Raw genomic sequence first — 22,637 nt, forward strand, 5'->3', positions numbered from 1 at the left:
GGGGCTGCCCGCCGGGGTACATTTTACAATGCAAATTGCAAATGTTAGCTGGGCTGCCGGGCTACTCACCTAACACAACCGTAATGCCTGACCCATTGTTCAGACAGAGCCGCTAATAACTCAAGCTCCGGGCTTTAACCCATGCTACGATTGTAAATTTAATTGAATCGACATAGCGACATGTGCTTAACATTACTGTAACACTAATTAAAACAGACATCTGACTTTATGTTGTACCTGTCCAGGAGAAGAAGAGCTAGCTCTGAGTAACATTGTAGCCCCTTTAGCTCTCGCAGTGCTCTCCACCTTGGAAATGCAAGGCCAATGTTAATCCAGGTTCTGTCCCTTTCTTTATCCGACAACTTCTTCGCCAACGACCGTTGTTTCTTAAGAGGTAATGTCAGATCCTGGTCGTCTTCAGGTGAACGTTTCATTCCGCTTTCTGCCATTTTACTTCAAAAATATGCGCTGCCATTGCTCACTGGCTGTAGCCTTTTATAGGGAGGGAGGGCCAAGGGCTCCAAGAGGATGGAGGAGGCGGCGATTCACATGAATGTACATGAACGTGCAGCCGGACCGGCTTGTAAACAAGGGGCTGGAGATCAACACAGAGAGAGAGGGTGTGTGAGGTCATGCTGTACTCCAATGAAATTACACCTCTAGTTCTTCACATAGCAATTTTTTAATTCCTTCAATCTAGAAATGATGAATTTCTGCTTATTGCCCCTTTAAAACTATCAATAGATTAATAAGTAATACAGTAATTAGTGGTTGCACTCAGGGTATCATACATGCACCTCTTGGCTTTGCCAGACTACAGTATTTTCATTCTTCCACTGGCATCAGTGCCTGGTGCAATTGTTTTCAATGACCTTGCTCAGTCAACAGTAGAGAGCAAATCTCCATCAATTATGTATCTATCTGGGCATACATAATTCATCAGAGACATTCTGTATGATGGAATTATGCAATTTTGGGCGTTAGGACACATTTCAGTGCAGCAATGGCCCTATATCTCTGTGCATATGACACCCACCTTGTATATCAGCTGGCTTATCACTTTTTCTCCACTTCATAAAATACAGACCTGGCACAGTAATCCACAGATCATGAGCCATGTCAGTGTCAGCATGAACTCACATTCCCTCTACACTGAGCAAGGCCTTTGTGCTGATTTTTATATATGGTATGTATGTAATTAATATCAGGATATTAAAAGATAAGTGAAGTATTTTTCAACCTGGACCCTATTTCTCATGGTCTTGTGTACAAGTGGCTATAAACTGGTCCAGCAGGCCATGTTTGCACTGTAAATGTACGCCCACTAAAAGTGCTTGTTTTTGCCACTGACAGGCTCAGATTGTTTTTTTAAGTGTCTGACAACATTATGGAACTTTTTGTTGAAGAGAAAAATCATTCTTGTGTAACCAGAAACAGCCCTAAAATTGCCAACACAAACCCACCAGACTCCATTTAAATAAACCATAATTTCATTATTATAAAATACACTTCAATCAAAGATGGCAGAAACAAAATAACACTCAAAATAACCATCTTAGTTTGTCTTTCCACTGTTCCAACAATCACCAACTCTGGTTTAGTTGAAATAAGCCCTTAATTCACCCAGTTAAATGTGGAAATATGCTGGCTCTATACACGCTTAAATTACTGGGTTTTTTTTAAATGGAGTCTGGTGGGTTTGGTGATTGTGATTTCGGGGCTGTTTCTGGTTAAACAAAAATGAGCTTTCTCTGTTACAAACAGGTTTATCTCTGTAGGGATCCTTCCCATAAGTTGTCATACAATTACAATAACATTCTGAGCCTGTCAGTGGCAAAAAAAAATTTTTTTTAGTAGACCTACATTGATGGTGTAAACATGCCCCAGGTGTTTGCATTGAAGCCTGTTTCGCAGCTGCAACAGTCTTACTCGATACTTGTCCAGTTTAAAAGCTTGCTGTTCCTATTAGTCACTTAGACAGAGAAACATGGGAACATAGATTCCATACTGAATTTAACTCCTTTATAATACAAATTTCATACTGATTGGTCTGACTGGAGTGCTCTAATTAAACTTGGTGCATTGTGACAGTAGGGATCAGACAGCCTGATGGGGACACTACTCTTAATTGTCAAATTACAACAGTGATGTGGGATCTTGTTTGTCGTGGGCTGCCTGCATCACTCATGAGGGCTGACATGTTTTACTTGCTCTCTTTCGCATGGACGACCATCAGATGAATAATTCAGCACAAGATACCGCCACATTAAGAAGCTTAGCATACCCATGTAGTTATCATCTTCCTGTTTCCAGACTGTTCTGATACAAACAGCTCACAGTAGCTGCTTAAGGACTCCATTTCTATGAAGAGGAAGACCTCTGATGTCATGTGACCAGCATGCAAATACACAGTTCGGAACTTAAATAAAGATGAGACTCAATACGTTGTTTGTTCTTTATTCTGTTTGCAGATACAACCAGTCTATTTCCAGTCCAGGCATTCTTCAAGGCTCATGCTGGTGGTGTGCATGCTCACTTGGGACCTTTGTTCTTTAATTTACAAGATCACTGGTATTACAGTCCGCTTTACAGTTGTATTTAGTGTGTCTGTAGAGGCAGCATGAAGTGGATTTATTCAACAGAAATGAGAAAGGTGTATGTGTGTGTGTGTGCAAGGGAGGGAAAGAGGGAAGAAAGCTGTGAGCTAAGGGCTAAACTCCTACATTCAGATAAAGAGTGTAATTACGGCATAAAGAACAGGCATATGGCACTACTGCAGATGTGTTTACACAGTGCACTCAGCTGGGGTTGGCTCATTACCAGAGACAGAGGGGAAAGAGAGGAGCAAGGGCAATCCCTTCCTTCCCTCCCTCTGGCGTGTGAACAAGTCTGCTTTGGGAAGAGCGATAAGCTGCTTCTTCACCTTTCTAGAAGAGTATATTTGAATATGTGTGTGTGTGTTTGTGTGGGAGACACTGCACAGCTTTTCTTTACTTCTTCACCACGCCACCTTTGTTATCCACGTTGACAGGTATAGTGGTCTCTGAGCACTCGATGGCCGGTCTGATCAAAGGAGCCTCCACGGTCAGTACCCCCTCAGGAGACAGAGACGAGGCCACCTTCTCAATGTTAGCTGTAGAGGGGAGGCTGGAGAACACAATTGGGTTATAAGTCTAAGAAATCACTCCAGTAAATTTACAAAGAGCTCCAGTCTTGATGAAAAAAGCATCATGGCCTCTACTCAAACACAGACTGACTGAAACATTAATGCCTGAGTCACCCTCGGGTAAAATCAGATCCAAGGCCAGCCCAGTTTGTCTTCTCAGTGTGTGCTGTGGCCCCTGGATGGCAGCAGAGTCCTATGTAGCTAAAACCTCAGCTCAGATGGATGAACACTGGGAGGTGGAGGCTGCTGCTGCTTTTCAGAGCATGAAATTCTGCTATCAGCAGCAGCCAGCCCTCTACAGGCTGGACCAAACCAAAACCAAAGAGACTCACAGCTGCAAAACCACAATAAGAGAATCACAGGAACCTAAAGCTAGCCTGAGAAATGCTTTTCCTCCATGAAAATTCACTGTAAATCCACCAACAAACACCCACAACAAGCCCATTTTAATAAGAAATCTGTTAGTTTTGAAGTGAGTTGTTGACATATTGCATGGCCAGTAGCTTCCTTTCATCAGGTGGACTACAAACATGTACACAGTGATCAAGAACAAAAGTAATTTTAGTAAAATGTTGTTCTACAAGCTTTATCTTTGATAATGAATTTTGGAAACAATGAGCTACTTACGTGTATTTCCTAGTGAAGCTTCTGGATACAAAACCGTGCTCGTCTTTCCTCTCCTCATGTTTGCCTAAGGACACAGACAAAATACTTAACTTAAATGTGGCACTAATTTGAAAATCTATCTATCTATCTATCTATCTATCTATCTATCTATCTATCTATCTATCTATCTATCTATCTATCTATCTATCCATCCATCCATCCATCCATCCATCCATCCATCCATCCATCCATCCAGTATGTCATAAAAAATATAATAAAAAATGTCATGGTATAATGTGTCCCAAAAAAAAAAGTTCATAAAAAGTCACAGCATAGTATGCAATAAAAATGTATGAAAAATGCCACAGTATAGTATGCCTGGAAAATGTTTATTAAAAATGCCATATTACAGTATGCCATATAAACGTATGAAAAATGTCATAGCATGGTATGTCTTAAAAATATCATCAAAAAAATGTCATGGCATCCTGTGTCCAAAAAAAAAGTTCATAAATAGTCAGTATAGTATACCATTAAAATGTATTACAATATCATATTATAGTATGCCATAAAAATGTATGAAAAAAATCCTAGTAAAGTATGACATAAAAATGTCAAAGTAAAGTATTGTATGTCATAAAAATATATAAAATTTTGTCGTAGTATAATGTGTCCAAAACAAAAACGTTAATAAAAAGTCATTAAAAATATCAGGAAAAAAAAGTATAGTACATATAGTACATGTGTGGCCCCTGAATGTGTTAAGGAATGTATATATTCTATTTTAGCCAGCTCCTGGCTATAGCTTTACATCTATTATTATTTTGCGGCTTAGGAGAGGATATAATTTCTTTGCACAAGAAATGTCAGATAACCTCATAGTGACTCCAGGAAGTCACAGTGCTTGGCCAGGAAATAGTCGGGCCCTTCCAGTCTTTGTGCTAACTTTGTCTGATATCAATCCTGTCATCAAGAAAGTAAAAAAGCATCCTTTTCCAAAATGTCATGACATTCACCTAATACTATACTGTATGTGTGTTAGGGCCGCATGTAAACAGTACAATGACTGTGCTATTTTGTGCCTCTAGAGGCTTTGTGGTGGTATTTTTTATCTCTTGCAGCTCCTCACCAGTCTTCATCAGGTTCTGTCAGTCTGTCATGGCACTGAGACGCCTGGCTGTGATGTTGAAACATAGCCTTTCATTCTGGCTCTAAATACAGTAATGTGTTTGTTATGACAACCGGCTGATAAAGGTTGCTCTCCACTGGGACCTGACCCCTTTTCAACAGACAACACTGCCACTGCGAGTGTGTCTGGGCCAAGTCTTCACTCTTTCAGCCACCACATGAAGGGTCATTAGTCACATGAAAAGGATTGTTGTATAAAGAGGTTGCACTTTGGCATGTGCACTAAACTCTTCATTAAGCCAATCATATCATCTTTAAACATACAGTATAATCCTCATTCTCTGGTGACATACAAGAAACATGAGGTGGCAAATTCCACTTGGACTTTAGCCCATGCTTTGTTTATCTGTTCCGGACTAGACCCAGTCTCTCAGCAGTGAAGTATTGGCCATAGTCCGGCCCAAGACCCTGTATCTGGACAGGATCCAGCAGTCCTTTTAAAGTAGTAGACACACTGGGTGAGTCACGGCTAAATCCCTTACTCTAAGGGAGTGATTCTTTATGAAATGGCAGACAGAGAGGCTGAGACTGACTCCGAGAAAAGGGAGCTCATGGCCTCAGAGAACTAAGCTATTATATGATCCATTCCACACATTTTTTCTTCAGGTTTGCACATTTTGCTCTGGTCCTTCACATGCTGGGATGGACAATGAAACCATTTCACAGCAAGAGGCAAACTGGCTACTCACTAAAACCCCTTCTGCACTGTGTTCGTCTGTGAGCTGCTGCAAAAGTCAACTCCCACATGTTGAATTGTGTTTTGTTTGCATCTCGCAGGCGTGCATCCAGAAGCTCACGCCCTCCAGTGTGCTGGATCTCAGGATATTGTCTCAGAACATTATGTAACTCTGCAGCGATGCATCTGCCTTGTGCTTGACCTAGCAAAAAATGTTTCCTGCCTTTTTATCTTGTGTCTTTTTTGCAGTACTGGAGCAGTTTCTCTAGTACATGAAAGAGACAAACATACGTACAGCAAGTGAAATATTTTGTTCTTTTCCTGCCAATGCACCTGTCCTATATGTATCTAAAGCACCTTTTGGATGTTATTGTGTTGGTCCAGTCAAAGCCTGGCCCTTCCTGACTTTCAACACATCAAGTTTTTAGTCTACACTATGCTCCTTGAATCTGCATGCAGTAGGTAACAGTGGCGTACCAGTAGGGGATCAGTAAAGGAGAAATGAGTGCCCACCTGTGATTTCCACCACACCATCCTTGGTCTTCACCACCAGCTCCTCAGGTGAGAAGTGGTTGACATCCAGGGACACCTTCCAGCTGTCTTGGGTCTGCTTGATCTCTGACATGCCGCTGCTCATCTGGCGGGACAATGCACGGGCCTGCTGGGCCATCATGGGTGTTGGGTACATCATGGGGGCATGGGGCACCATGGCACCCATATCCGGGGTCAGGACGGAGGGCCGCAGGTACCCCGGCCAGTGGGTGCTGGGGAATGTGGCGAAGTCCTCAGGTAGGGCCGGCATGCCGAAGGTCTGGTCAAAGATGCGGCTGCTCTGGTGCCAATCACGGAATGGGTCCCAGCTCGGGGTGCGGAGCAGGGTGAAAGGAATACGTCTCTCTGTCATGGCGGCTGTGTTTAGGCGGCAGAGGAGGGTGGCTGTGACGAAGAGCTGCTGGCTGCAGATGAAGAGCCCTTTGGCCTCTCTGAAAATGTTTTCCAGCGTGCTCTCTGCCTCACAGCTGAGAGCTTTTATACACACTGACACCACCCCTGTCAACAGAGCCCTCCCCTCTGACTCAAGCCCCCTCAACTCACACCCCCAGCGCCTTTATGGAAAGTACTAGAATATCTATTTGTGGGCAGACATAGCACTGGAATGGAATCCAGCAGGGAGGCCCTCCCCACTAACAGCTGCCCAGTGCACTGTTGAACCTGCCTCCCTTTCTCTGGGAGTTAACCAGGCCTGCTGAACACACAACACAAGAGTTTGATGAGGCTAGCATGCTATTTCTAACATGGCTCTTTATAGGCCATGATGTGATATACAGCACAGACAGTACCATGCTATTATCAGCCGCATATTAAATGCACAGGGAGCATCAGGTTGTGACATGGATGGAAGTAAACGTCGCTCAAACACCCATCAGCACACACAAACACACAGTTAAAAGTCACAAAGACAAAAAAGTTGGGTGTGATATGACTTCCTGACTCATCCTGAGGTCACTTGTGAAATAATGACACTAAGGCTGATGCAATGAAGGAAGCGAGGAGCCAAAGTATTTGGTCTATGCTAAATATTCAGCTCACATTCACAATAAGCTGTTATCAGATTAGTGTTAGTGACGTTTTCCGCAGCCCCTTGTGTTATTAATGTCATAAACGGGGAGTGAATAAGCTGTGGTTTCTCTCAGCTGCTGACAGCCTGACAGACTGTTATTGCCACTGTGTTGCTTTATTGTATGTCACAGATATGCTCCCACCAGCATCGCACTGACACTCTCATGAGATGTTCCGCCTTTAGAGGAAAAGACTTCAGCGTTGAACCCCATCACCCTGCGCTTATGAGATCCAGCTATAATGTGAGGCGGAGGGTTCACAGTCTACCACAGACTTTTTTGTTTACTACAATGTAATAGTTTACTTCTGAATAAAACTGAGCAAAATTTAAGAAGGATCCGACAAGAGAAAAAAAAATTGAGAATAAATGACATAATCAGAAACAAACAAACAAACAAACAAACAAACAAACAAACAAACACACCATAAAAGCAAAAAATCTCAGTACAACATTTTTGCTTTTTTGTTCCAACTGCAGACTTTGTGTTTAGCCCTATTTACACCAAGCAGTACGGTACGATACAGTTTAGTTCGGTATGCTTTCGCCCTGTTTCCACCAAACACTTTCAATATGGTACATTTGGAACCAAAAGTAACCCTTCCAACATGGTACCTCGACCCTAAATATGCTTAGCATTTCCACCGCAAACAGTATTCTTTCATTTGGGCAGGGTTGTTGTCACTCACTGCTCCATCCAGCACTCACTGCACTTCCTCCTTTATCAGTTTGCACCTTGTTTATCATCCACAGAACGAGATTGCACGAAAACATTTTCCGAAGAAAAGAAATTTATATTAATATTAAATTCAAACGCTTGAAGATCCACTCATTACTAAAAGTGTGTGTCATATAAAAACTAAAGTGATGGTCAAAGCTGTCATATGGAATATTTAAGGTGTGTTGATTGATTCATGTTGTCAACTCATACATTGAGTAACAGCCTTAATAGTTGCCGGCAGTCGGCCCAGTGAATCATTTTTGTTCTGACTACAGCTGCTGCGAGAGGCAGCAAAACATCCTTTCATTTTACAGTTATTGTCTACTAATGTTTGTAAACAGTAGTTACATGAGCCTCAAAACCAGCCCTGAGCAGAGTGACCCTTCACTATCAACCAATCAATGGACTGCAGTGTTCACAGCTCCACTTTTTAGTACCAGATCTGTGTGCTAGGTGCCCCAACAGAGGGGGGACCAAAAATGGGGACGGTACGGAACGGTTCCATTGGTACCATCCACAACTTTTCACAGTGGAAACAGAAAAAAACCCAGGTCTGCGACCCACTGGGAACACAGCCAAGTCCAAATGCATCACTGCTGTTAGCCATGTTTTTATTTCATTCGACCAGTTTTGAAAATCTTCATATTCCTCTGCTCAAGACTTTAAGTAGTGCTAGTAATAGCAGTGATGTAATGGGTTTTTTTTGTCATGTTGTTATTCATGTGTGTTAGGTGTCAAATGTTGGAGAGGCTAACATTTATGTTATAAAACATGTGAAACAAAGTGAAAACATAAACCTTGTGTTTTGTGAATGGAAATATTTTGTTTTAATGAATTATGTGTGCCTACACTCAGTCAGCCTTTAAAATATATACAGAAAAATAAACACACTAGTGTTTTCTGCTTTAACTAGCAGCTCTGTAGCTCACTCTGTTGGTCAGCTTTTGCCCCAGGAGGCTGATATTTGGCATGGAGGTCAAGGGTGTGTGTGTGTGTGTGTGTGTTAGTGCCAATTAGCTAAAAGGGGCATGGTTATGAGAGTGGCCTATCACGAAAAAGCGGCATAACTTCCAAATGGGCTCACATGGTGTTTCTCAAAGCCAAGAAAGGATCCTTAAATGGCTGAAGTTCAAGGAAGCTACATCATCACATCCCACCAAAGAAGGACTGTTTCAATGTCATGGATCCTTTGAATTCTACTAAAACTGAATCATTCCTTCAGAAAATTGGGGGATGCACGTGTGTATCATCAGCGGGCATGAAGGACCCATGATTCTTTGCAGTGAGTTGACGGAATCGAAGGCAGGGCCTCTTCAATGATGCCCACCTGGGCATTCGCTAGCCTAGTCTCTGTAGGACCCAACTTGGAAGAACCTGTCCTACCAAGGAAGCGTCCTTGACTTTGAGAAACAAGATTATCATCGACAATATTTTGTGGACTCCTGCTCTTTATCGGCACCTTGCTAATGCTAAAATGCTAATGAGAGCTCTGATTAAGTTATATCTGCCTCGTAATACTTGAACATTTCACTCTTTCTGTGGCTTTCTCAGATTTTATTTCACTTATAGCAGCTGTTTGGTGTTCACACAGAAGTTACAGTTCTGTCATTGTGAGCGAGAAGGACTTAAATTAACTGAACAAGTAGAAAAAGGCCTTTAGCTTTCATACTTTTGTGGCAGAAAGGAAATTCCTACCTCTGGGGACCCTGAAGGAAGCCTCACATCTCATGCATGGGTTTTCCTTGTGTGCAGTTGGAGCTACTATTACCCAGAAGGTCCATCAGTGGTGTATTTATCTTCCTCTCTCTGAACAGTAGATGTGTGGCCATAACAATAGCCTTACATCACAAGAATTACACAAGTATATGTACAGATAGACAGCACAGAGGCACTCTTTTAGCTATTTATTGTTTGAGGATTTTACCCAGCTCTTGTTGAGTGATTACAAGAGGTATGTATATCTGCACACTCCCTAAAATAGACCACATCCTCCCCTCAGTCTGGGCTGAACTAGAGGTTGAGATAGTTCGGCAGAGCTGGAGAACATTCTGGCTCATTTCTATATCAAGTACCAGAAGGTTCTCATCAGTGCCATCTGTAGGGAAATATACACACTGCATGACATCATACCACAGCACCTGAATGTTAACAAGAGAAAGAACAAAATGAGAGTTGATTTATTTCCCCATTTGTTTCTGTTTATTGTCAGGTATAATAACTTGCACACTACAAAGAATGACTCATAGAACCAAAGGGGCAATGCTATACTTGGAATAAATTAACAGGTTTGCAGAGTATCATAGTTGGGTTAGGTCTGGTTACACTGGAAATGCAACACTGTGTGAATGACAGGAGGCCGGACGGATGGTAAGGAAGACTTAAGGTGATGATCCCTGATTGTGTCACCAGTTTGTTTACCGTTCTACTGAGGTTAAAGACAGGAGGCGTTACAGAGCCTGCTGCTGTCTCTGCTCAGCCCAGACACCAGGAGAAATTGTTGGCATTGTACAATTCTGCAAACCATGAAAACCTTACATTGGTATGGGTCATATGTTTCATATCAACCTTTCTAAGGTGACGTACGCTGTTTTTTTTATTAGTAATTCATTGCTGTGTTTCCAGATGGTTTTAGGCACCAGACATGGGTGTTTTTTAATGACCCGTCACTGTTCTTCCAGCAGATAGGGGCATGAAAAGTGGTTGTTTTTTACTGAGCCATCACTGCATTTTTTTGCAGGGATAGTGCCACAATAAATGGTTGTTTTTTTCACAGAGATGTTGCTGCGTTTCCTCCTGGGATAGTGCCACGAAAAGCATGTTTTTTACCGAGACGTCGCTGATCTTCTTGCAGGGATAGTGCCACGAAAAGCGGTTGTTTTTAACTGAAGTACTGCTGCATTTCCTGCCGGGGTTGTGCCATTAAAGTGATTTTTTTTTACTGAGACATAGCTGCATATCCAGCTTGAAGCATGTCCCAAAAACTGTGTTGTTGAAACATAAAGTTTCAAAGTAACGTCGTCATAATAACCTGCAACTAAAATGTAACCATGATTTGCAGAGATGTACAATGCCAACATTTTGTCTGGTGATTGAGTTGCTCTGCTGTACCAGGTTACACCACATACATCCTCCTCCTGAAGCTGGTAACCAGGGGACCTCTGACAGAAACATTTTGCAGCCCATTATACAAGGGATTAGAATATGTGGCGGAAACATACAGTCGAGTAGAATAATGGACTCTGGAGATGTTCTGATCCTTCGCTCCTCAGCACAGGCTGAGCCACAATGGCTTGTGTGAAAATGAACCACTACAAAAGGCCGGGGGTGCCATAATGGCCGTCGTGAGAGTAGCTGTGGGCAAAGGCTCTGTTTCCAGTGGCTACAATCAGAGCATTTTAAAAACACACAGCGGTGAATCTTCACCCTGCTCACTAATCTGATAGTGACAGCAAGCCTTCGCCAAAATGAGAGACTGATTTTGTGTAAAACATGGACATATACAGTGCATATTAAAATGGGAATACATTTGCAGCATCTTTGAAGCATGATCCGAATGCTTTACAGCTCATTGCAAAAAATGATAAATAAATAAATAAATAAATAATAAAGAAATAAATACAGTAGAATCATAAATAGCTGTGGTCAACACATATGTGTGCATGGAGACTTTTTGCAGACAGTTTACCTGTACAGTACCATACAGCAGCCTCAGGTGCAGGCTACAGCGGCACACACATCAGTGATTACCTCACCAGTCATTGCAGAGGAGGTACACACACACACAAACACACACTCTCACATAAAGTCAGGAGTAGCAGAACCAACATAATTTAAACAGGGAAGAGTAAAAGTACATAATAAATAGTCCCATTCACCTCTGTACGCAGGAGGCTGACATACTGTATCGGCCAGCAGGGAGCACAGATGCACCGTGGCACCTCTCGTGTCGGCCAGGTACTCTCCTTCCAGCAGCAAGTCCCTCCTGATGCATCATGCGAAACAAACCTCGTCAAACTAGATGGAATATACAGTGCATAGTTTACAAAGCCAGAACTGAAGAGAGTTTACATCTATACAGACAAACCTATACAATACAAGTTTTATCATAAAAAAAAGTTCCTTCTCTTTTTTGCTCCCGTTTTCATCCGCCAACGTCTCCTTTTGTTCTAACTCTTGTTGATCTCTGTGCTTCGATGAAATGGAAGTCTTTGGGGAGATGATGAGGGGGAAAAAATCTGAGATGTACAGTAAGCCGTTGATGTGTCCTCTTTCTGTCTTCTACTCAGCTCCTACTGTCAGGATATAGTATATATATATATATATATATTTATATAGTATATAGTTCTCAATGGATTCATTTTTGGTTGCGTTGTGAAAGAAGAGATAGAAAGTGCTAACTTACAGCAAGATTTGTTCTTTGGGCTCTACCAAACTAATTTCTGACATGTGGTAACCCTTATCCTTTAATACCTTGTTTACGTGAAGACAGTGACAGCCAATTTCATAGTAATGTGCTATATGAAAAGACGTTTCTCCTCTTTGATCCAGGCTCTGTGTTGGAGAGAGATGATGGTCTGGGGTCGAGGAGTTTGGGCCCTGGACTGTACAGCAGTCTGTGGAGGGCTTGTTAAAGATCATGGCTGAACCAGAGCACAGTAAATTTAACAGGACTTCTCCTCTGCGCTGCAAGTTGCGCCTCAGAAGCCGGGACTGTCGTAGCTGCTGCGGCTGTAGTAACTGTGGTGGCTGCGGGAATGACTCCTGCTGCGGCTCCAGCTCCGGCTCTGGCTGCGGCTCCGACTCCAGCTCCGGCTTCGGCTCCGGCTTCTGCTGTGGCTCCGGTTGTGGCTCCGGCTGTGGCTTCTGCTGCGGCTATAGCTGCTGTAGCTGCGACTACGGCTGCGGCTGGATCGCGACGGGCTGCTGTCGTAGCTGGACGACGAAGGGCTGGGCCGGTAGTACGGGATTGGACGTTTCCGAGCACTGAGGAGAGGAGAGAGGGGGAGGATGGAGTGTTAACAGCTACATCAGATGAGTTTTATGAGTTAGTGTCATGGTCAGTCCTTCGTCTGACACTGATGGAAAACACAGACGAGATTTAGTTGGTTGAGAGCAAATCAGTTAGGTTGAGTTGCAAATCATGTTAGGTTTAGGGCTGCTCGATTATGGCAAAAATCAGAGTACTGATTTGAGTACTAAATGACTTTGGATTTATTTTAACTTGTCTTTTTAACAGTTTTGTTTTACTTATTTAATTCAAATTAAAAAAATAACAGTTTAAAAGGCAAGTTTTTATATCATTTGTTTTACTTATCTCTTTTTTGTTTGTCTCCTTTCATTTTTTCAATTTTAAATATAACTCATTTTATAAATGAATTAAAAACTATGTGAAAAAAAGACATAAATAAAATATGTAAATAATAAAAAACTTGTCTTTTAAGTGTGGGTTTTCTTTAACTTTAAATATAATTAAATTGAATCAACATTTTTCAGCTGAAAAGCAAATTTAAAAAAAAAAATGTATAGAAAATATAAATAAATAATATAAAAAATTGTCTCTTCAACCTCAGGTTTTTATGGACTTTAAATATAATTGAACTGCAAAACAAACAAAAATAATGTAAAAAAGGTATATATAAATAAAATGAAAAATATTAGATAAAATATTTTTTGTGTTTTCTTGAACTTAAAATATTATTCATTTAAAAAACAAATTAAAAAAAATAACAATAATAATTTTATCTGGATTATCTTGTTTTCATAATCGCTGGAAACCAAAATTGTAAAATAAAATTTGATCAAATCGCCCAGCCCTTGTTAGGTAACAGACGTGGCAGACTTATGATCAGTACAGGATCTGAAAGAGAGCAGCTCTATGGGTTAAAAAAAAGTACAAGCTGTTCAGCCACACACACACAGTCACGCTCAGATCACACACACACCCTTAGCAGAGAAATGCATGTCGTTAGTTTAAGCCTAGATTGCCTTGTTAATAGCCACCCTGGAAGTGCTTCCTGTAAGGTAATTAGCTGTTAGTTCCCATAAGAACCTCATCTTCTCAGTGGAGGCCAACACCCAGAGAAATCAACAGTCAACAGTGCGCGGAGAGATAAACGCTATCAAGGTATCCCCGCTGCTACGAGGTGTGTTTCACCTCGTCATTTCAGCGGCACGTAGATAACTCAGCCTGAGCTTTTGTCTTCTGTATCTGCCGTGGGAATCCACAGCCTGTGCAGTGGAGAGATAGCCGCTTAAATAAACCTTGATAGCATTTTAATCTCCCCGTGTTACAGCATTAGTGCATTGCCGCAGAGGGGTGTAGCTTTAGAGCAGGTGTGAGTTTCTTTGTGTAAATTTCAGGAAGGAGATGAAGGAGCAGAGAGAGGACAGAAAAAAAACAGGAGGAGGCCAGGTTTACTCAGGGGAGCTCTGATGGTTTGCTGTTCAGCCGAGCTCCAGGAGACAGACTAGTCGGATCCCGCTGCGCGGCAACTGTTACCGGGGCAACTAGCCTGCAGCAGCTAAGTTCAGCAGCATCCCGTCGTCGTGGCATCAGGACCTTTAGAACTGGAGTGAAAGATGACACACATTTCACCTATATCTATTAACACTTGTATGAGAGGGCAGAGAGGTGACATGGAGAGCCTCTTTTTTTCTTTTCACAGGGACGTGTGAGCTTTCTCTGTACGTCTAATAACTCACTATGAACCACTTTTTAATTAGGGCTGCACAGTATATTATTTTATTGTCATTGTGATGTCAACATGTGTGATAAATACATTGTGAAAGAGTGCGATATTGTGCTGAGGGACTTTTTCAGTTAGATGAAAGCGAGTATCAGTAGAAACCTGTCACTCTTTTTATTACTGGTGCCTTTTGTGCTCACTTCAGTGTTTGATTTGGTGAATAAAGAATGTTGGAAATAATTTCTGTTCATTTGTTTTAATTCATAAAGCAATTAGTTGTATTTTTGCAGTATACTGAAAACAGCAGAAAATTGAGCACACCTTATTATCTGTTTGTTTATCACAAGTAATATCCATATAGAAGACAAAAAATGACTTATGTATCAATAAAAAGCTAAAGGTATAAAGACATGCTGAAATAATAGAGAAATGAGTAACTGCATAATTTAATTAAGAATAGATAAATACATATGGAAATAAATATATGCATGTATAAATGCAGAAATCCATGAAATATATATAAATATCTTTATTTTTTCCATATTTTAAACTTCATTTATTATTATTTATATATTTCTTAATGTGTAAATGTATTTATCCATTTATTTACCTATTTCCTTATTTATTTATTTATTTATTTATTTATTTATGTAGTCATGTATTCATATGAACATATATATATATATTTTTTATTTATTCCAGTATTAATTTAAACACTTAATTTCTTATTTAAGTATTTACTTATATATTTATTTATTTCTATATTTAATTACTTGTATGTTTATTCACTTATTTTAGTATTAACTTATACATTTATTTATTTATTTAAACATTAATTTACTTTTTCTAGCATTTACTTATTTTTGTATTTAATTACTTATACATTTATTTACTTAGTTCTGTATTTATTTATATATTTATCTCTTTATTTCTGTATTCAGTTATTCATTGCTGTGTTTTCATATACATTTATTTTTTCATACATTTATTTTTTGATTGATCAACAGAGCAAATGATGAATAAGAAACTTTGAAAATAGTAAAAAGTAGTGAAATAGTAAAACGTATTGATAATGACTTTCATGTAAGTGTTAAGTGTATTCAAACAGAGCAGGATACAGGGTATAAATGTGCTCTCACAGTGGAGGAGCTTTGTAAATGGTCATCAATGGAACAATAAACAAAACCACACAAACAAATCAGCACATCAATAAATAAAGAGACAAGTCAAACTAAATAAATCAATACAGAGTCCTCTCAGCCTTTATAATCATACGTCACCTCTGTATGGATTTTATGCTCTTATTGTGAGGTACTCTCGGTTATCAGTTTCAGGTACAGCAGCCGGCTGAGACTGATGTCAGCAGTTACATTTATGAAGGTTATAAGGTTCAGTTTTTGTTGTTTCACAGGAGCGGCGATTCAACTTTATAGTCATTGTGGAGGCGGTAGTTTGTTGTGCTGTTAAGCTGTAGTGCATCACACAGAGAGGGGTCTGTTGTTCAGGCTGCCCTCAGTAAATGGACAGAAACACCTGACAGTAAAACACAAGACAAGTTCAACAGCACTACAAACACTCGCAGCCACTACTCAGGGCTGAAAGGAAAGCTTCCTCCGCATGTTTTCTGGGTGAAAACAATAACAACAAAAATGATTTTCATTTCTACTCTACACGCAGGATTTAAGGGCTCTGGATGGGATTCTTAAAATTTCCACTTGTGAGTTAAAGCAGAAAGAAATTCCCTCATTTTGTGCCTTTTGTTTGTCATTGCTGTAATTTGCAGCTGTGGAGGAACGATGTTCACCCAGCATGAGTGCGGTGCAGTAAAATTATGGGAAACATTTTAACTGCGGAGTGTTAACGTGCCCTTGGGCAAAAAGTGTGTTGTGTTAAAGTGCTGTTAATTCCAAAGAAATAAAAGCTGAAAATGAAATTCAACACAAACAAACCGTCTCACAGGAGCCGTATTTCTGATGTTCTGCTGGAAGAAAGTCCACACGGTTGGTGAGTTGTGAATAACAATGTAATCTAATCTCAATAAAATATCAGGATGATGCTGGACAGCTGAGTTACCTGGTGATCCTGCGAGCCTCCATGAAACTGGGCGAATCTCTTCTCCTTTTGCGAATGGGCGAGTAGCTGCGTGAGCGGCGGCGAGCTCGGCTGTCGGTGTCAGAGCGGTTGGGGCTGTCCCGCTCTCTGTACGACACACAGAACAGCACATGAGATCAAAATAAAACTGAAGCTCTATAAAAACTGAAACACAGTGTAACAGAGGTGTGTCAAAGTTTCACCTGGAGTTGTTCTGTCTGTTGTGCGGGGACTTGGCCTTGCTGGGGCCTCTGTCTCTGGAGGCTGAGCGTGAGGACGACCGCCCGCTGCTCCAGGAGCTGCTGCGCTGCCGGAGGTTGGGTTTGCTCCGAGACTCCTCTTTCTTCCTGCCAGACGTGTGTGGATGGCGTCCCGGAGATGCCGACTGGCTCCGGTGGTGTGCCTGACCCCGACTGGAGCGGTGGTGACGCTTGGAAGAGTGGCCACCTTTTGTCCTTAGGTAATGGACAGTATGATACAGCAAATGTCAAGTATTTCTCTCTCAGTATGTATCACAGTTTGACTAAAGTGGGAAGCATAAAATAACTTCATCGTGAGCTTCGAGTATAAAATGTCATGTCACTTTCTTTAAGCCACAGGCATGAGACCTGCTGTGGCATTTTGGGACTTTTGCTTCGTGCTATGGCACAAGAAGACACAAAAAGTAAAAAACTCACTAACATGATACCTCATACACGGTACTCTTTAATCTTAATATAACAGTACTTCATTTAACTTTTTATAACAATACTTTATTTAATTGTATCATAACAGTACTTTGTTTAACTTTTTATAACAGTACTTTAATTAACTTTTTACAACAGTACTTTGTCTAACTTTTTATAACTGTATTTTATTTAACTTTTTACAACAGTACTTTATTTAACTTTTTATAACAGTACTTTAATTAACTGTATCATAACAGTACTTAATTTAACTTTGTGACAGTGCTTTATTTAAATCTATTAAAACAGTACTTTATTTAACTTTATGTGACAGTACTTTATATAACTTTTTATAACAGTACTTTAACTTTTTACAACTGTACTTTATTTGACTTTTTATAACAGTACTTTATTTAACTTTTTATAACAGTACTTTATTTAATTTTTTACACCAGTACTTTATTTAACTTTTTATAACAGTACTTTAATTGTATCATAACAGTACTTAATTTAACTTTGTGACAGTGCTTTATTTAAATCTATTAAAACAGTACTTTATTTAACTTTATGTGACAGTGCTTTATTTAAATCTATTAAAACAGTACTTTATTTAACTTTATGTGACAGTACTTTATATAACTTTTTATAACAGTACTTTATTTAACTTTTTACACCAGTACTTTATTTAACTTTTTATAACAGTACTTTATTTAACTTTATGCGACAGTGCTTTATTTAAGTTGAGCATAACAGTACTTTATTTAACTTTATTGTGACAATACTTTATTTAACTTAATTACTGTCACAATAAAGTTAAATAAAGTACTGTTATGATACAATTACATGAAGTACTGTTGTTATAAAGTTAAATGAAGTACTGTTTTAATACATTTAAATAAATTGCGGCAGTACTTCAACTTTATTACAACAGTACTTTATTTAACTTTTTACACCAGTACTTTATTTAATTGTATCATAACAGTACTTAATTTAATTCTATTGTGACAGTACTTTATTTAAATTTATTAAAATAGTACTTTATCTGACTTTATTATAACAGTACTTTGTTTAACTTTATTGTGACAGTACTTTAACTTTATTACAATAGTACTTTATTTAACTTTATACAACAGTACTTTATTTACATTTAAACAACAGTATTTTATTTAATTGTATCATAACAGTACTTTATTTGACTTTATTACAACAGTACTTTATTTACATTTATTATAACAGTACTTAATTTAACTTTATTATAACAGTACTTTATTTGACTTTATTACAACAGTACTTTATTTACATTTAATATAACAGTACTTAATTTAACTTTATTATAACAGTACTTTAACTTTATTGTGACAGTACTTTAACTTTATTGTGACAGTACTTTAACTTTATTACAATAGCACTTTATTTAACTTTATACAACAGTACTTTATTTACATTTAAACAACAGTATTTTATTTTATTGTATCATAACAGTACTTTATTTGACTTTATTACAACAGTACTTTATTTAAATGTATTATAATAGTACTTTATTTAACTTGAATGTAATAGTAGCTTATTTATTAGTTTAGTAGTTTACAGTAGTTTAGAGACTTCAGAACACTGAGATATATATTGTGTTTAATGTATTATTTTATATGTCATATCTCTCTGCCCTAGATGTAGGCTTTGTACTCACTTTCTCTGGTGGCGAGAGTTCCTCCCTCTGTGAGCGTGGTTGTGCTGGGAGTGGGCCGAGTCGCTGCTGTGAGCAGGGGAGTGAGAGGCCTTATTCTGGCCTCTCTGGCTCCCTCTCCTCCCTGACGTTTGGGTTACGGAGCTCCCTACAGCTGTGTTCCTGCCGTCCACACTCCCAGCCTCTCCTGCTGCGCACATCTGTCCCGCTTGGCTCCTGCTGGGGGTGCTGTGGAGCTTGTGCTCTCTCAGCAGAGCGGTCTGGATGCTTGCAGAGCTTGCGGTCAGCAGACGGAGCTTCTGTAGAGAAACGATGACCAACAAAGGAAGAAAAAAAAAAAGAAAAAAAAGAAAAAGGACATAAAGAGCATTAGAATTTTTCCAGGTTGGTGATTGAGTGCTACGGTGTACTTGCCAAAAGAAGGTAAACATCTAAAAGAAAAAGATCTAGGTTTTCTCCATATGGCTTATAGATAGTCCTCTATGGTGCAGCGCATGCAATACTTGGCATGCAAAACCATAATGAGTTGAAGAAATCATAATCGCAAAAACAAACAAAAAAAAAACTAGGAGGAGGAGGAAGAGAGGGAAAAAATAAACAAAACTGTGAACCAAATAAGTTTAAGAGCAAAGGCAGAAAGTACAGAGCTACAGATTTTGTAGAGTAGAAAAAGAGGACTTCTTCAGGTTTTTTTTTTTTTTTTTTTTTTTTTTTTTTTTTTTAGTAATGGTTAAAAAAAATGAAACAAAACAGAAAGAGAAGACAACTTGACGGAACATCACAGAAATGGAAGGAACAAAATAAAGATCACAATTATTGAATCAATCGAATCAGAAAACAAATCGTCTGCTACTCAATTTTCTCTGTCTGGATTTTTTTTTTCCTGTAGACAATTGCTGAGATGTGAACAGCGACCCATTTTCTTTGTTTTTTTTTTTAATGGTTACTCTTGTTTAACTCCCTTCTGGTTAACATCCACTTACCAATAAAGTGGTATTCCCTCCTTTAGTAGGTAAGGTATGAAGAAAAGGGAAAAGTGGGGCAACATAAGTGCATCATTAGATTCACAAAATGCAAGAGAAAAAGACACAAAACCCTTCCCTGCCAGTGACTCATGAGACAATGCATGGAAATCAATGGAAAAGAACTCAAAAGCAAGAGGAAAACCACAATGTGCAGGGAATCCCTCACACAGAGAGTAAATCCTCTGGGCCCAGGCACCTTACTGAACATCACAGAGCAACTGCTGGCGAGAGTTAAAAGGTATTTTCTTTACCATTTCCTCTCCGTGTTGTATCTACCACAGGGGCAGGCGTTCTTTCACTGCCTGACACGTTTACAGGGTAACTACCTGAGCTTCTACTGGTTACAATCACTGGTTGTGCTGATACAGGGCACTTCTACTTGTCACAACTTCTCTGTTATTGTCGTTCCAGGGAGTTGCTGCTACATAACAGTGAGTGTTAGGTTATTACGGACACTTGGGTTCAACCACATTTATGTCAATCAGAGGTTATAACCCCCAAAAACCATTTGGTCGGTGAAATTGTATCTAACTGATAAAACAATAAGACCGTGAATAGATCCTTTGGTATTTTAAAGTGAAAAGCTACTTTTAGATTCATGAATAGACTCAATTACCTTGAAGCTAGCAGGTTTTGAAATGATCAGTTTTAAAGGATAAGGCCGGCAATATTTTGTATGTTTCTTAAGGCCTTTACACACTAGGGATGTTACTGATAAACAACACATCACAACTATTCGTACCCGCAGCGATGCAAATTTACAACAACTACCGGGATCCTATTGACCCAGAGCAGCAGCTAGCCGTCTTTCTAAAGCAAGTGTAAGCTATTCGAATTGCCCTTTAGCGAAATGCACTGAGTGAATTTAAGTCTCCTGTCAAGTCTCTAGGGAGCCTCTGTGTTGTTTTATGATCCTCATAAGTGCATAAGCTCAAATCAACCTTATTCCAAAAAAGTCATTTTTCTGGCACTACTATTCAGGTTTTTTTTTTTAAAAGTACTCATGACAAAAACAATAGTTTATAAAATATACTGATGTGTACATTAATCATGATATGTAAAGGCCTTTATTGTCAATAAACCCCATGAAAAGACACCTCAACAATGAGCTGATCCTACAATGATAGCTTGAACTAGCTTATTCCTCTGTGACACGGAGCTCAATTCTGTCTGACAAATATTAAACACACATCGGTGAGCCACTCTGCTGCATTGGGTGACATCTCTGTTCCTTCATTAACATGAACATGAGCACCTGCAAACTTTACACCTCAGCTCTACTTTGTGGTAAGTGCTAATTATCTAATGTTTGCAGGATAACATGCTAACTTAAGATGCCAAACGTGGTAAACATTACACCTGCTAAACATCAGCATGTTAGCATTGTCGTTTTGAACATGTTAGCATGCTGACGTTAGCATTTAGTTCACAGGACGACTGTGGCTGGCCTCAGTGAGCCACAGATGTGGCTGTAGACTCTTCAAGGGTCGTCCACACCAAGAATAATAACTATAACAAGAACTGTAACGCTAACGATGTGATAAGAAATCAAAAATGTTGCTCCGGTTCGGCCCACTTTACATGCTGCTGTGTTGTGCTATGGCCTACTCAAGTGCTGGAATTTGTTATTTATGTAACAACACCTGAATGCAACACAGGCTTCGCTCAAACTGAGTGTGTGTACAGTGCCATGCTGCGCTGCTGTACGGGGGGCGTGTTTGACTGTGCATAACAATAGTCTTTTCATGGTCATTGACACACTGTCCATAACAATAACTATGTCAAGTAACATACTGTGTCGGACTCGGGTCGGGTTCAGACTTTAAAATCAGATGAGAGGAGTTAGGAGAATCCAAAGATCGAGTGACGCCTGGGAGCTAGTTCAGGCAGTCAACTCCAGTTGCACTGATTCAAACACACGTGTCATACTCTCCTTAAATCACCCATAAAACAAACCCTCCCACTTTGGTGATCTATTTAAGCTGCAGAAATTTGCCAGCCCTCCCTCTGCCTTGTCCGTCTTGTGGTGTTGCCCTGCATTAGTATTGCTGCCTGCTCTTTCAGCCCCAGCATCCACCTGCAGGCTCTCGCTTATAGGGGGGCAAAGATTGGAGTGATGAGGCATTTCAAACATGAGCTGTGTGACTGAGTGAGCTGTCACTCTAAGGTGATAGCTGCCTCTTCTGAAGACAAATTGTATGTGTACTTCTGTGTGAGACAACATCAATTTCAAGGTATCCTGATGTGGATGAAACGAACTCAAGAGACCGTATCAGCGCTTAAGACCACTTGGCAGCATGTCTTAGGTAAAATTACGATTTTTTATGATGTGTTATTTTCATCTTAAATTAGCAAACGTGATGTAACTTTGGATGGATTTTGATTGGCTGTCAGCGTTTCTATCGTTCACTAAATTGCTCTGAAGGTGATACCACTGATATTTTTCACAACTGTTATCGTCATTGTTGTGGTGCCACTTGAGTTAGAGTGATCATTAAAACTACAGTCAAT

The 22,637-nt window shown here is 39.7% G+C and overlaps 2 protein-coding genes across 2 annotated transcripts in view; both read right to left on the minus strand.

The window, feature by feature from the left end:
* Positions 1-2,441: 2,441 nt before the first annotated feature.
* hspb1 (heat shock protein, alpha-crystallin-related, 1) lies at positions 2,442-6,654 on the minus strand. The gene is made up of 3 exons (XM_049592146.1): positions 6,150-6,654; positions 3,794-3,857; positions 2,442-3,147 (listed from the first exon to the last, which is right to left on the minus strand). Exons 1-3 carry the CDS (start codon positions 6,538-6,540, stop codon positions 2,991-2,993), a joined length of 612 nt encoding a protein of 203 aa, XP_049448103.1. The 5' UTR covers positions 6,541-6,654; the 3' UTR covers positions 2,442-2,990.
* Positions 6,655-10,165: 3,511 nt separating this feature from the next.
* srrm3 (serine/arginine repetitive matrix 3) overlaps positions 10,166-22,637 on the minus strand; it is a 135,694-nt gene continuing 123,222 nt past the window's right edge. The window contains exons 11-14 of the mRNA XM_049592141.1: positions 19,105-19,400; positions 16,956-17,207; positions 16,735-16,860; positions 10,166-12,958 (exon numbers count right to left, since the gene is read on the minus strand). Of these exons, the coding sequence (XP_049448098.1) occupies positions 12,673-12,958; positions 16,735-16,860; positions 16,956-17,207; positions 19,105-19,400 (960 nt within the window). The 3' untranslated portion in view covers positions 10,166-12,672. The remainder of the gene's footprint in view (positions 12,959-16,734; positions 16,861-16,955; positions 17,208-19,104; positions 19,401-22,637) is intronic.

Source organism: Epinephelus fuscoguttatus, linkage group LG12, assembly GCF_011397635.1.
Source record: "Epinephelus fuscoguttatus linkage group LG12, E.fuscoguttatus.final_Chr_v1".
Lineage (NCBI taxonomy): Eukaryota > Metazoa > Chordata > Actinopteri > Perciformes > Serranidae > Epinephelus > Epinephelus fuscoguttatus.